Source organism: Balearica regulorum, chromosome 5 (genome assembly GCF_011004875.1).
Source record: "Balearica regulorum gibbericeps isolate bBalReg1 chromosome 5, bBalReg1.pri, whole genome shotgun sequence".
Lineage (NCBI taxonomy): Eukaryota > Metazoa > Chordata > Aves > Gruiformes > Gruidae > Balearica > Balearica regulorum.
Window position 1 is genome coordinate 58,982,579 of NC_046188.1, and position 16,435 is coordinate 58,999,013.

General features: G+C 35.3%; 1 protein-coding gene across 8 annotated transcripts in view; it reads right to left on the reverse strand.

Annotated features, from left to right (window-relative positions):
* Nucleotides 1-1,118: 1,118 nt before the first annotated feature.
* The window catches only part of SBF2 (SET binding factor 2), a 266,637-nt gene continuing 251,320 nt past the window's right edge, over nt 1,119-16,435 (reverse strand). For all 8 annotated transcript variants that reach the window (XM_075755159.1, XM_075755155.1, XM_075755156.1 and 5 more), the window contains 7 exons: nt 16,057-16,184; nt 14,715-14,948; nt 8,200-8,304; nt 6,579-6,772; nt 6,072-6,159; nt 3,965-4,096; nt 1,119-3,665 (listed from right to left, as the gene is read on the reverse strand). In XM_075755159.1, coding sequence (XP_075611274.1) covers nt 3,567-3,665; nt 3,965-4,096; nt 6,072-6,159; nt 6,579-6,772; nt 8,200-8,304; nt 14,715-14,948; nt 16,057-16,184 — 980 coding nt within the window. In that variant the 3' untranslated portion in view covers nt 1,119-3,566. The remainder of the gene's footprint in view (nt 3,666-3,964; nt 4,097-6,071; nt 6,160-6,578; nt 6,773-8,199; nt 8,305-14,714; nt 14,949-16,056; nt 16,185-16,435) is intronic.

A 16,435-nucleotide genomic window follows, 5' to 3' on the forward strand; every position in this document is an offset into this window, starting at 1 on the left:
AAAAAACCTCAAAGATGAAAATTTCCTAAAGGAGAATGTGGATGCTAATACTGCCCTTGGCTTGCACAGTAGCAAAATTTGGGAAGAAACTGGTCAAATACAGACAAAACCCCAGAAAGTAGGTGCAACAGTGATACTCAGCATGAACTTTAGCATAACTGGGGAACTGGTAGATTCATTTCAGTTTTCTGACTCCCGAAAGCAACCACAGGATAATCATGAACAGACAAAATATTTGGATGATCACAAATATGAAAAATGAGAAATGTGGTGCAGCCACTTAGACATACTCCAAGAATATTACAGGATGAAAAGGCAAAATGACATATTTGGACAAGATCACCACATTTTTGTTATGTCTGCAATTCACAAAATATCAGATACAAATAATGTGTGTGGGATGTGATACAAAATTTTGAACATTTGTTCCTGGGTCTGTTAGCTGTTTGTGTATTATTACATAACCAGTGACCCACACATAGGACATGCTAAGTATTTTATTATTTGGCATACTAATTCTAAAGTTCTATCAAAAGTAAGGACTTTTATAGAAAATACTTGTATGTTAGATAGGAAGAGAAATTACTACTATAATATACCAGTAACAACTATTCAAAATTTAAACTCAGTTCATCCCATCACTTATTATACAGGCACTTTGTTACTGAGCACAGAGATGGGCAAGCAATCTTCTTCCTTTACTTAAAGCCCCTGATAGTACTCTCTCTTTTCTACAGTAGAAATGTCATGATACACAGTATGGGAATAGCAATACGAGACACCAGAGGAAGCACATGTTTACCTCATCTCTAACTCCCTGGATGGGTTCCTTTTTCTGGAAAATTTTCATAGAATATGAAGATGGATCTCTCTGTACACAGAATTTTTCCCAAGCAAATTCTCTGTTCCTAATTCTCTACTGCTGCTGCCACAGCTCATACACACTGACAAACCCTGTAACTTATGCTATGCTAACTGCTCTACATTTTCTAAGTCTCTGTTTGAATCTTCATTTTGCATAGAAGAGGCCCTCAGGGACACTGCAAACTTTGTGTCTTCAGAGCAAGAGCCTATACCTTCCATTCCTTTGTATATTCCTTATATAGACACCACAAATATCACATATCTCATTTCAGCTTTTATTTGGATATTTTTAAGTTAAGTTGCTCAAGTCCATTTTCCATCAATACAGACACTAAAAATTGAGATCAACATTTAAGGCAACATTAGCATCCATGCCAAGCTCAATATACAAACCTTATCATCTAAGCACCACAGCATCCAAGAATTGTCACAGGTCCCCTACCTCTGTCACACATTCCCTTTCCATTTTAACTCTGCTATCCCACACTACGCTCAGTAATTCAATTCAGATGCAACATTCTCAAGTAAGACCTTGTCATTTTTTTCTATTTCATTTCTTATGAACTAGATCATTTTTGCATAAGGTGATACAAGTGAGATACTTTTCAGGGTGAAAGTATGCAGCTGATTTATGCTATAATACCATACAGGATTTAAAAAAAATATATTTACCATCATTATTCAACAACTTAGTATGAACATTATACGTATTTAGCCTTTTAGTAAAGGCTATACATTGAGACTTGTTAGAATGAAATTTTGCTTTAAATTCTGATTTCTTTAGTCTTTAGTGTTACTGTTGACAAGTGTTTGAGTCAAGGATGCTCAAGTGCAACTTTTATGTAAGAATATTTACAAGTATACAAAAGACCACATAGTTTTTAATACACCCGCTATTCTTAATACAGAGTAAATAAGGATTTGTCTTGTGCCTGTGGAAATATTTCAACATGTGGGTCTTATTTTTCTCTTTTACAGTAAAAGGAAAGGTTTTACTTTTCCTTAAGAAGTATATTTATTACAAGATGGTTAGCATACATATATCACATAACATACAAGAGTTAAAATTAACTAGTTACAAAATAAGCAGTCGTATGTATATTTTCATATAACCTAAGAACAGGATCAGTATTTTACAAAGTACATATAAAAGTACTTCATATACAAAGAAAAAATACAAATGTGCAAACACCATTGTCACAGGTGGAAATTTGTCAATTGAAAAATGCTAGAAAAATCCTTCATATTTTTGTTTTGAAATTGCAATTGCATTAAAAACAGCTCCATTTCCTATTGTGTGTGGTGAGAAATTTATGTTCCTTTCTGACAAAATACATTAGTTATAAAAAAACCACAAACAATTTAATAACTGAAAAATCTTATAAGTTTGGTTAGGCTGACATTAAATTACAAGCAGAACGTCTGGAAAAATGAGAAAATAGTGAATCGTATATACAAACCTTTTGTAATATTAGTGTGCTATTTAACATATTAACATTTCAAAATAAAAACAATGGCTTAATTACCTACATATTCTACTCAATGTCATCACTATTTGTAGACTGTAAAATTTCTACTAATTTGGGGCTATTAAAAATGTTTCACCAGGATTTTAAGCTGAACAAACACAATTTTATCAAATGTAAAAATCTATAAACAGTCTTCCAATTCATGTGCAAAAAATGTTTAAAAAGTATCAAATCATGACACATCAAACCTGATTATGTACATATTTAATATCTGTAAATGTTAACTACCTAGTATTGTTCCGCTATAAATAACTTACCTCTGTCCTGCAAAATGTCTGCATTTTAAAGATTTCAGTGCAAGTGCTTGCTTAATTGTTTAGTGCATTATCATGTTTGTTATTTTTTTATTTTACAGTGACCAGAACAGCATATAAATTAACATATACAACTCACACATAAGAGATCTTTCTTCTACTGAATTCCTAGTTTGTTGTTTTCTGTTTCTCCTGGATAGTGTCAGCCAGTTTTGCTTCATTTATCCCATTGTAATTGCAAACAGAATCTAAAATAAAAGTGCTGTGATCTTCAGATAGTCCCTAGAACTTGAAATTCCATAACAACATTGTGGAAGCACTCAGTAGAGCACAAGATTAGAGAATGACCTGCACACTGAGAGACACTTGAAAGTCTGGTATCGGGCAATTTCACTTTTTGGTCTTTAAAAATATCAACTGTCTATAAACATTGGCAACCTGATATATATGTCACGGGACTCAAAAGCTTCATTTATTTATTTATTTTTAGGAATTGTAGACATGTTCCCTCTTATTCATGACTACCTTGGAAATAAGAACATTCTGTTTAAAAATATAAATAAAGTGAAAACACACTTCCTGTTGGAGGGAAAATTTCTACAATTTCCTTTGGACAGGTTTCCTAACAAAATAGCTCTGAAATAAGAAAACCAGGATTAGATGATAGTGCAAATACAGCGACTTTTATAGTTAGGAATTGTAGTGAAGTGGAAATTCAGGATAAATGGATTATTATTTTTCAAAGTCTTCCCTGCAGAAAAAAATAGCAGTTACAGTGGTTATAATTATTAAACAGAAAAGGAACTTTAGCATATTATGAACTTTTATGGCTGGTTGTCTGTCAGTGACATTTCAAAACTTAGCTTCTTACAGGAAGAGGTGCTTTTAACATGTCTTTATTATGGAACATTTTTCCTTTCTAAGCATCTGAAATGCAACTCTGGATCCTATCCATCCACTGTTGAGCACTCTGTGCATCTTGGGCACAAAAATTATATACACGTTTATTTGTCTTCAACTGCAAAGGAAAAATAAGAACATGAAGATAGACAAGTCAACACACAAAACAGAAAAAGAAACTTGCAAACTTTAAACTGTAATACTCAATGTACTAATTGGGTCAGAAAGTAACATTTTTTTAACTTCTGCTGTTGGGAGTGAGAGCCAGATGCTAGCTGTGTAAAAATTTTTTGTCTTGAGTTGGCATGACAGCTCCTTCCTAGCTCACACCTTCTAGCAGGACTAAAAGTAGTAGGTTAAACACACTAAGAAAAGAAAGTTTCACATAAAGATCAAGTAAAGTCCAGAAATACTTACATCGAAAAATGCTTTTTCACTTGCATGTTTTGGGGCTCCAATTGTTGGAGAAGCAGGAATCACAGTTTCTACTTCTGCAAGGTCTATGTGTCCCTTACAGCTTGTATCCTCACCAGAATCATAGTATCGCAGCTAGACCACAAGAGAAAAAAAAAAATAATCCAAATGTGCTATTTAGATGGACCTTTCACCACTTCTTCCCTTTTCCTGGATACACCTTGGAGGCATGGAGGGGTAAGGGTGGGAGGCACAAATATTGTTAAGGCCTGAGGACATCAGACATGGGAAATTTCTAAGACACAACTGACAGAAACCATAAGTTTGGTATATACAAAATGGTGGGACTGGTGATAGCCCTTAACTGGCCAGTCCTCTGTTTGACATCTCTGGGTAATAACAAAGTCTCCACCATCTGCTCCTGTGCAGACATGGAGCTGGGGGAGGAGCATTTTGTCACCAGAGTTTCAGAGCAGAGAAACTTCAGTCAAGGATTGCTTCTGGGCAGAGGATGTGCGAAGGATGAAAGCTGAACCTGTCTTTAGGATTCAAGATTCCTTATCAGTTTTTCTAACAGAAACCACCTTGTCACTGTTCATTACACTGAAACTAACACAAAAGCTTTTCTTCACCAAGGAGTTAAAAGAACACTTATTCTCTATATTTCAAGAATTTAAAATGATCAGCAAAAATTTAAGTATAATTTTAGATAATTATAAACTACATAGAAAACTCACATTTTCCTATACTTCACTTAGTGGTTAAATGAAGCTTGCTTTTTCTTCCCCCACCCCGCAAAGATACTTTGATATGAATGTTAACCACTCCGTAAACTGAGTTTCAATATGCAAACAAGTTCCAGAAGAGAAAATCTGATACTTGCTTTTCAATAAATAAATAAATAAAACCCATAAACCAATGCAAAATAGTAAAGCAAACCTTCATAGCAAAGGTCAAACAAAAGAATTCCAACTAAGATTGACCTGTATTTCTCCCATATCTATGATACTCAGGAGGATATTTGGTTATACAAAAAACGTTAAAGTATTTTTTCTCTGCAAAATGAACCTTTTCCCCTGTGTATCAGGAAGAATAATTATAATCAGCACATTTGTTGGTATTTTACCACGCTAATCTAGAAATCCTCAATTAGCATTTTAAAAGATGACTGTCTTTATCTATATTAGATATTTTTTAAGTGTATTGATTACAATAAATTAATATTTTTCAACTAAAACATACATGCATCTCAGAGGTTACAACCCACGCTGGGTGGAATATTTGGCTCGATGAAGACTACTGCCTGGTGACCCAATGTTATTTAAAGTACATGAGACCACAAATTTCCACTGCAGAATTCCAGCATACATTGTAAATTGGGTAAAATGTTTAGACCAACAGATCCTCTCTGGTTTTAGTTCTCCTTGCTGTACAATCATGTCAGAATATTTATGAATAATTCTGCAACTAAATTTACATCACTATGACTAATCTAAAACACTCCTATATATGGAGTATTGCTATTAGTTACCATATTGGCTCTCAGCATCCCAATTGCACTCTAGGAAATACCTTCCAAGATTTTCACACTCTAGCTCAGAAAGAGTTTTTAGTTCCTTTGGAAACTAAAGAGGTCATTTTAAAGGGCAAATTATGCTCACCACTTAATTGCCTAATGACGTTCTAGAGTTAGCAGTGCTTTAAAAAACTGCTTGCATTGCTTGTATACCACAATGCCCAGAAAATGTCCTCAGGCACTACCTGGCTTTTTTTTTTCCTGGGGTATGAAGCGGGTAAAAAAATGTTTTGGCCCAAACAATAATGCATGACTTCCAGTCCAAGAAGTCTTTTATGATTATATGCTATGCAGTTATCACTGTTTTAAAAAGACAACAAAATACTAAAAACACCTCTGTCCATTCAGAACAGTGTATGAACTACAAGATACACAAGATAAATATACATATATGGTCTATAATGATGTAACACACACATCACATCTGAAAATAATCATTATTGGTATTATTTGTAAAATCAATTTATACAAACCCAGTACATAAAAAAGCAGCAAACTAGTCATAAAAACATCCATTATCTGAGAAGGTTTTACCTGGTGTTTTGTCACATCCAGCACAAACCAGCGAGGTTTCCAACCTTTTAGTAAAGCTCCTCTTTTGTATAGCGTACCTTCAAAAGATCTGAAAGGTACAGAAAATACAACTGGGACGTCATTCTATAACATGAATACTGGTGATATATAAAAGCCCCAAAATGACTGCATACATATTCAAACACTTCTTTTACTGCAGTAAACCAAATTGGGTTTAAAACAATAGTTTAGTTATTGGTAACTGTGATACACTGATAAACACTGTTTCAGTACTCTGGATGCATTATTGTGCAGCTACAATTTGCTTGTGCATATAAAGGGGAAGATTGACAGACACTGCTAGGAGATAGATGCCTACCCATCAAGACAACTAAATGGAATCAAAACCACAAAGAAGGAATAAAAAAGTCGCAAAGCATTCTGCGCATATGAAAGTAATTTTTTTTCCTAAGGCAAAGACTTGTACTAATCTATACAAGGTTCATACTCTATGCTTATTCAGTTTACCTGTTTTCATCATTCTTTGATGCGAAATGATTATATAGCGTAGTTGTTCTTCTATCTACTCCATTAGAGGGAGAGATGCTTGCACTCTGTTCCTCACCCAGCCCACTATCAGGTATTTCCAACAAAGACCTCTTCTGATAGGAATGTAGATTAGCTGACATCATCCCTGAGGAGCCAGAAGGATGTCTCCGGAGCTAAAGATGAAAATAAAAGAAAAAAAGTAACGTAGTGTGTCTTGCATTGTGAGACTGTCTCAACATTATACTGATAATACGTGGTACAACATGTAAGTTGTGAATTATTATGAGGCCAAAATATCTTCACAATACAAGTCAGTGCTTTCTCAGAGAAGAAGTCAGAGGGATGGCAATTCAATGACTTCCTTAAGCAGAAGGGTTCACGTGGCGTGAGACATCAGTATTTCGGAAAAGCCTTGTATATTCCAGTGACAATCCTGAACAATGTTTCCCTTGCTTTCTCAGAAGCATCTAGAACTAGTCAGACATTTGGATACAATAAATTTCCACAATGGGAAGGGAAGAAAAAGAGTGTAGTTTCCAGGAGCTACTTTACAGATCCAAATAATTTTAGGAGAATCTCAAGAACCTGGGGACAAGAGGGATCCTGAATTTGGTCTTAATCTAAATGACAGCATCCTAGAGATAGAGTTCTTTGGGGTTGGCCCTTAGCTATGCATTTATCTGAGGCTCCTTAAAAAACAGCTAGGACAGCAGACTGATATCAGGTATATTTTTACTTGCATTTTCTTTTCTGCTTCCAATTCAATTAATTTTTTTTTTAATTGAAATCCTCTGCTTTGCTAGGATAAAACTTTTTTCATCTTGAATTTGTCTAGGGTATAAAGTAAACTTGAATGACTCTGACAGACATAAAGCATATTGCTTTCCTGAGAGCAAAGGACAAGTAACAAAGTAGTGCTGTAGACTAACCATTGCATAGAGGCTGGCAAATCTGAACAAGCACATGAAACTGAACAGTTAGGGTACAGTCTTGAGCTGGTAACTCACTGTGCCAAGTTTATAGGGAAAGCTCACAAAAAGCAGTATCTAGCATTCTTCCTTATGCATGTAGATAGCAGAGAGGCAGCTGTTGACTTAGAAAATATCTATGTTGTCAGTTATTCTTTCTACTGTAGTCAAGAATTGGAAACACAAGCACGAACACTTCCTACCTTTATTAGAATCTAAAATTCCAAAATTCCATTTAGACATGGAATATCTTTACTCATCTCTGAAAATCTGTGATGTCCTTTTGGGTGCTTTCAGGAACTGAGCTTTTTTGTACTTCAAGAATCTTTTAAATATAATGTATTTCTTAATATATTTAAATGTAATGTATTTCTGTATTAGTAAAATGCTCATGCTCATTTTGTCTGTATGCCTTAATCTACTCTGGAAAAGCAATTAGATAAATAGCACAAGTATAAATATATGTTTCTTCATGCAGAAATACAGAGCCAGTATCATGGGTTAGAACAACATACTAAATTTTTCAAAAGCAGTATTTTATTCCAAGAAACACAGTGATTTTGTCAGTGCCCCAGGTAGCCGATACAGCAGGAATGAAATTATTGTATTGGATAAGCTCTTTTACTACTTACATTGTCTTGTCTGGTTTCATCCTTTAGATTCATTTTGACCCTCTCCCACAAAAGCTGCCATCTTTCTGGGCTCTGATTTAATTTACTCTCCAACCTTTCGATTTCCTGAAACAAACAAGAGTTTTCTTAAGGATAAACATTTTTAACTGATCAATTCCTGGCAATCATTTTTATACAACCATTTTCTAGTCAGTATTCTTACACAGGGAACTTTTAGGCCATGTTGCTCACTAAAGTTCAAAAACCTCTGTCAAACCAGCTATGAACTGAAATCAACCAGACTCAGGAGTCAAAGGGAACGAAGTACAGCATCAGCCATGTCGTTCTCCTTGCGTGTCAAAGGTTGGAAGAGCCATTGTGCTTTCAATTCTCTGCCAGTTCTCCTGAACACACAAAATTCAACACCAATTGCCATAATAGAAACACGACAATGATAAGGCTAGGCTATATTTTATAAAAACATTTACAAAGAATAAATTCTGTGCTGTGACACCAACATTGCCAATATTAACATTTACGCTGGTTTATAAAATGTGATACAAAGCTGTAATAAAAGAAGGAAATGAAACAGAAAGATTTATTCAATTTGGATGCCAAACTGTAACAACATGTTCTTGTTGTGGAATTTGGGAATATGACCTATGTTGATAACCTCCAGTTAGGGTTATTTCCTGTTAATAAGACAGTGCATGCAAAGTTAAGTAAAAAAAGGAAATTTCATTAATTTATGCTTGTGAACACTCATTGTTACGTTTGTCATTACTCTGATGTGTGGTCAATATTCCTTGTCATGCTTTCTTTCCATATATTTACTTTCAACAACTATATTGTTATGAAAATCTGATTCTTAATGAAATCAAATTAAAAACTCAATTTTACAAATCCAATTAAGAATTGATGATGGAACAAAAAATTGCCATAGGACAGAGAATTCCCATGCTATATAAAAGCCAACTAAAACCCAAGCCATTTATTTTCAAAGCAGAGACAGTAAGTCTCTGACTTTATTTACTTCTACTATACCAAATGATTAAAGTAGATTTTGTAATATTCTCCAACTCCTATTGGCCTTTTAGAATATTGTTACTGATTGAAAGACTTACAAGAAAATGACTATATTTTTAAGGTAAGAAAACATTTTGACCAGGAAATTAGCTCCTGAACTAAATTTTGAACTCTGATGTGAACATAAAAAAACCAGTATTTGACAGTGTAACAGGAACAAAATATTTCTACAAACTCTTCCCTGCTTGAAGGTACATTAGAAAACTCAAAAGTAAAACTAAATATAAGAAATCTGGCTTAACAGCAAGTATCAAACCAGAGGTTTTAAATACTGAAGGTAGTTGAAAGCTGCATATACATTAAATATTACGGGACTCTCTTCCTGCCAAAAAATAAAACCAGAATAGTTTTGTCTGGAGTATCTTCATAGGTAGATACAACAATAAGAAAGGCTGAACACAAGCCAGACTAAAGGCTTCTCTAGATTACTTGTTCCTTTTCAAAGTGCTGAGTGTAAAACGCTTCCTCATGGGATACATATGACTGAATCAATTTACCACAGACTTTATGCAAAAGGCTTTCCAAATTGCTGCAAAAGGACACAAGCTCTTTAGTGCTAAAAGTTAGTCAGGTTTTAATCTGATCATTCTCTTTCTGCTCTAGTCTTGATTTCTCTGCAGAATCTGGAAGTAACTGAAACTCGTTACTTAGCAACTGGGTCACATTCCTTCTTTTTGGCTCCACAATGAGTAGTCCTTCCAGAACTTAAAATGAAAAACTTTCAACAATCTCCTATATATGACTTGAAAACTTAGGAATAAATTCTCCTTTAATAAACCCCATGTAAAAAAACTTACATGGCAATAAATCACTAAGATTTACTCTTGCTCCCTCAGTTTTAAATTTTACTGAAATAGTCAGATTTTTTTCCTTCCATATGTGGAACGGACAATGAAGAGCTGCATTTCCTTGAAAGAAAAATTCCTTAAATTTATCTTTCTGGTTCATCTCCTGTTGCCTAGACTTATGGAAGCATAAGTCAGTAAGTATAAAATGAAAGGTTGTAACAAATACAATTGTATGAATATCCATTTCCTGAAATCAGTAATTACAAGCAACTAGCACTACTGTGCCTTTCAAAAGATGTATCCGTTAAGTAATCTGCTTTGTAATATTTGAACGGTACAGACAGGAGTTAACTCTGCAGACACTCCAGAACTGTAGAGACTGATCACCACCTTTGTATCCACAATGTGCACACACAAAACAATCTGGATAAAGCCCTACGCTGGTGAACTGTCTTGACTTTGGCAGAACGCCCTGTTTTGGAAGTCCTTCCTTGTCAGTATTTCCCCTTCAACTCCTGGGCTAGAAAGCTTCTGAGACTTTGACTACAAATGGAAAGATGTTGAATGTGTATCCAGTGATTGAATTGCCGCCTCTGTCAAGCATTCAGACTTGTGTGTGCAACAAGTTGTACAGGACTAGTTTTTCAATATTTGGAATAAACTTTTTGGTTCAGGGTCCACTTTGATGGATCAGTCTTTTTGGCACATAACCTAAAGTTATAAACCAGCTCACAATAAGAAGTGTTATTTGTATTGTTTTGCTGGTTATTCATTGAGCCCTTATAAAGCTTTAGTTCTTTACGGTGTATATTTACAGCAACATTAATTTGCATGACTGGCATCCTGAAGTGGCATCTTTGAGTGTGCCAGCCTCTCTCTGAGCAATCACTGTCTCCTGTTTAGTGATGTAATTGCTTATTTATAAGACACATAGGTTCATCTCTCACAATTCTTAAAAGTACTGGAATATGAACCACTCCTAATGAATTATGGGGACTGAATACTTTTTTTAGGAACATTAGCAAATTAGTGGGAAACACTGGCGATGTGTCTGCCCTCAAGGATTTGACTTGCATTTTCACTGAAATATTAGTAGATTACTACCTCTAATACAACCAGCAACCAGGCATATATCACAGAATGGTGAGGTTGGAAGTGACCTCTGGAGGTCATCTGATCCAACCCCCCTGCTGTAGCAGGGTCACCAAGGGCCAGTTACCCAGGACAGTGTCCAGGTGATTTCTGAGTATCTCCAATGATGGAGACTCCACAACCTCTCTGGGCAACCTCTGCCAGTGCTCAGTCACTCTCACAGTGAAGAAGTGTTTCCTGATGTTCACACAGAACTTCCTGTGTTTCACTTTGTGCTGATTGCCTCAGGTCCTGTCACTGGGCACCACTGAAAAGAGTTTGGCTCCATCTTCTTTACACCTTCTCTTCAGATATCTACATGCATTGATACGATACCCCTCTGAGCCTTCTCTTCTGCAGGCTAAACAGTCCCAACTATCTCAGCATTTCCTCATATAAGACAGACTCCAGACCCTTAATCATCCTCAGGGCCATTTGCTGGACTCTCTCTGGTAGCCCCATCTCTCTCTTGTATTGGGGAGCTGAAACTGGGCATAGTACTCCAGGTTTGGCCCTAGCAGGGCTAAGTAGAGAGAAAGGATCACCTCCCTCAACCTGCAGGCAACACTCCTAATCCAAACTAGGATACCACTAGCCATCATTGCTGCAAGGGCACGTTGTTGGATCACAGTCAGCTTGCTGTTCCCCAGGACACTCAGGGCCCTTTCTGCAAAGCTGTTTTCCAGCTGGGCACTCCCAGCATACACTGGTGTATGGGGCTGTTCCTCCACAGGTGCAGGACTTTGCACTTCCCTTTGTTGACCATTGCTCAGATAAGTTAGCTCATTTGAATATATCACAACATACTCATGTCAGAGGATCATTTCAAGAGCTAGTCTTTATGGGAAACGTTTAACCCAGAACTTTAGCCTGTACTGAAGACATGGTTCTTGCATGTGCTATGCTGTGGTATAATTTCACTGAATTTTACAAGCAAGGAAAGCAAGTGCTTACAAAAAAGAAGCAGCAGGAACTTCAAACTTCCTGTCAAATGAGTTGTTTTTGAGTTTTGTCGAGAAATCTAACTTTTTAAAATGGAGAAATTATTTTAAAACTATTTGCAACTAATCTCTGAAAGAGAAAACAGAGGCAATAGGTGTGCTGTTTCACAATTACCCTTCGTTTTCTTTAAAAATGGATGGGTAGTTACTCTTACTATCGGCACCTTGTTTCTGATTTCATGCAGAAAGGCCATAAAAAATGGTATTAAAGGGAAGCACTTCTGTTTGGAGCTACTTTTGAACATTTATGTTTCCAAAGTATGCTTTTGGGAATTTAAGATTTGAACAACCTAGCTCATATATATTGTCTGCCTCTGATGTGGTACAAGTGAATTGAGAAGCTTTCTACAGAAATGTGTGTGTTAAAATGCATTTTATTATCTGCAGTCTTTAAAGGCTTCATTTAGGACTAAATGAATGAAATGTGCAGATTGGTTAACTTTCTAGAACTCATAAACATAAGGATTTATGGAAACCATAGAGCCATCACACACATCTGGTTGGAAGTGGATTGTTATGTACCCAAACACATTTGAACATTTACTGCTAAAAAACTACACCTTTTGCTCTTAATAGAAGAGCACCACATTCTACCAAGGAAAATTCTGAGTTAAGACACTCAATAACTTCTCTGTTTCAGCTTTATATCCTGAAGAGCAATATCTAGTTTTCAACTGAAAAATATCTTTAGAACTAACAAATTTGGGCATATCATCATAAACTAAGGGAGAATCAATCTTCCCTAATAATTTACCATTGCTAAATAGGGTCTCAGTTCAAACATTTTTTTGGATACCAACACATTCTCAATGGATTTATGATTAAAGAGAGGTCTTTCTCCTACATCAGCAATAGCCCTAAATTAACAACTTGTTTTAAAAAAAGTTCACTTTGCTTTTTAAACTTAGAATATTTTTGTAACCTTTACACAACCTCTTCAAAGATTTCCAAATGTTCCTCTCCAGTGCTTTTATTACTATAATCTAATTCACAAATAACATTTAAACTCTATAAAACCTGACCCACATATCTTTGGAATATAATATGGCTAATTTCCCTGTTATATGGCAGATTCTCACAGTTGTGGATATGGATAGTTTGGCATCTACCCCAGGAAGAAATGCAGAACATTGTTGCTATATTCCTGATGTATTTCTGGCCTCTAGTTACCTGATATGAAAACTCTGGTTTTTTGCTAAAGAATCCCTGATAAGACCCCTCCTGAGAGATTGCTTTTGCTTTGCATTTGTGAAATTATAAGATCTGAGAAGTTCTGGCTATCTTGAGTCAAGGGGACTTTTTTTTTTAATTGGGCATTGTTCCTGTGTTTGATCAATTATGATTGGAAGGAGTGGACCAAAAGAAATTTGAGGAATGTGCCAGAAAAAAGCTAACACACTAGCAAAAGCAAGTCTATCTTCAAGATCTCAAATCCATTCAGAAACTTCCTGCCTTAAGACTTTACTAAAAATCATCCTTGATTTGGGGGAGTTTGGGAGCCCACAGCATATCTAAATTTTCCAAGCATTGCAATGTTAGTCCACAATCCTAGCTTTAATATAAGGTAAAGTCTGCAAATAGTTTTCAAAATAAAAAACTGTACGTAGTGATGTGTATCTGAATATGCATGTGGCTTGAAACAATAGCCCCAGGAAGTAAAAAAATGCCCTTGTAATTTTCCTGAGCTATCAGTGAAGATTATAATCTAAATATTAGGACTGTTAATTAATTATAATCAAACAACAAACATTTAAGAAAAAACAGATGTTAAATCATTCTAAATAACTACAACAATTACCATGATAATGGGATCCTTTTTCATCTTCTAATGAAGAAAGGACAAAACCTAAGCAGCCTACATGAGCCCAGACAAGAAAAAGCCAAAATCAAGCATCTATGTCAAGTACCAAAATATTCTGAAGAATCCAAATTTATGAGTTCAGTCCTAGCAAACATGAATAAACTAAGAGCATTCAAGGAAAGCTTTTTTGAGAAATTTGGGCCAAGATGTTCGGTTTATGTTTGTATTATCTGCTTTGTAACACAAATCTGCCAGACTCTGTTTTCTGATCTGTCTGGAAATCTGGGTCTTTGTCATTTTACTGCACACCTACTTTAAACTGAGTAGAAAGAAGACAAGAAGTCTAGATTCAACACTTGCCCAAATTGTTCCTGCATTTCTTATACAAGGCAACCTAAAAATGTATTATGCTCCCTACCTTATTATTTAAAAATGACAGTGAAAAAAACAAATCCATGACTGGTTTTCTCATAGTTATTAACTACTATTAAACTGTACTCCCAGAAAAGTGTTCATTCAGAACAACATAAACTTCGCAGGAAGCCTGACTGATTCCCAGACCTACACCACTTTTCAAGATCAAACAGTCAATTTTACTAAATACCTGTTTTGACATCTATCATGATCCTTTTAATAACAGTATTTCTATAAGGCAATAACAAATAAAAAGTAAATATGAATTTCATGAGCATAAGAAAACTTACTGTTCCGTGTAACAGATGTACTTACATTTAAAAGGCTGCTGATGGCATCAGGTTGTATTTTTTTAACATCATCATAACATGGCCATACTATTTTCCTTTTTGTCTGAGAGAGTGAACCATCTGTTTGGTCGGTTTCCTCTGAAACACTGCATTTTGCAGTTACCATGGTCCAATCATAGGAAGGACCTGTAGCCAAAATCTCTTCTACATAATAATCCCACTTTTTGAGGCTGGACATATTTACATTTGGTTTCAGTGCCTATTTGAAAAAAAGTCTTATTATAATGACAGAAAGAAAGTCTTTGAGTTTCAGACTTACGATGCAAAACTTGTATTTTCTAGATTAGTCTAAATTGAACAGTATATTGTACAGGGTGAGTAGTGCTGCAGTCTGATAATTTCCACAGCAAGATATTGGTTCAGTTAGATCAAAACCTAAAACTAATACTAGCTTTGGGAATACACTGCTCCCTTTTATCCTTCTACTAAACCAGGTGCTGACCAAGAACTCTAATTCACCATATGCAGTTGGTACCCTCACAGTCTTTGTGTCTCCTGTTAAACGTACAAAAGGCACTCAATAGCAATCACCCTTCAATTTTTCTCAGCAGAATATCCAAGACTCTTTACCATCAGAGAAAGGAGACAGGCTGTATAATGTAGGTGGACACACCACTTGGAAAAAAATCACAGTAATATGAGGTAGGCAGCCAGGGACTGTAGGTCTTTCAGAATAGTTTAAAACAGATCACTTTGTATTATATTTTTTTCTTTTAAAAAATAAGGTAGACATTCAGTTAGCATGCACCTTACTTGACTGCTTCTTCCCTTGCTATTGCAGAATTCTGTAATGGTGTATTGTGAACTTTATATAATTATTCAAGACACAGTGTAATCTAGTGGACATTCATTATCATATGAGACAGTGATATAGATATGTGATTCAATCAGACTGTTATGAAATGTATCCCATTACGACTCTAAACTCATTTCCCCTGTGGTTTGCAGTATGTAATTTTTTTTTAAACAATCTGTGCAAACTTTAGGATCACTTTTATAATCATTCATATAATTAAATGAAATCAAACAAAGATCCTCATTTATCTCAGCAGGATGCATCATACACGTTCCAGAATTTGGCCCTTTAAATGACATTTCCATAACTAAGATGACTGAGAATATAAGCCTGTGAGACACCACTCCAATCAATCAAGGTGGGCCAACTATGCCAAATGCTTAATTCAGTTGAGAACAAATAAAGTATCAAAATATATGCAAGGAATCATCCAAAATAACAAACTACCTGGGTTTTTTTTTGGTTTGGGTTTTATTTGGTTTTGTGGTTGTTTTTTTTTTTTAAATCATACCTCTATTTCAGCAGGGGCATAGAGATAATTGAAGAAAATAGGGCTCCTTTTGTGCATCTTTTCAATACATTCCCAAATACAAATTCCTTTTTTGGCATGTTTATCTCCTTTATCTTCAAACAATGTCCCTAGGGAAAATAAAAACAGCAAAAAGAGAGCTTTATGATAATACATAACAAACACTAAAGCATAGCTAAAAGGAATTTCACAGACTAAATGTATAGTAAAATCTACTATCAAATGCCTTTGCAACAAGATATTGTATTTGATGAAACTGCGAGGCTTTGCAACTGCCACTCTGCCACAAATTGGTAGAACATCAATTTTCATGAAAAAATATTCAGTAGTGTTGTACTTATAAACCTGTTCTGAAATTTAC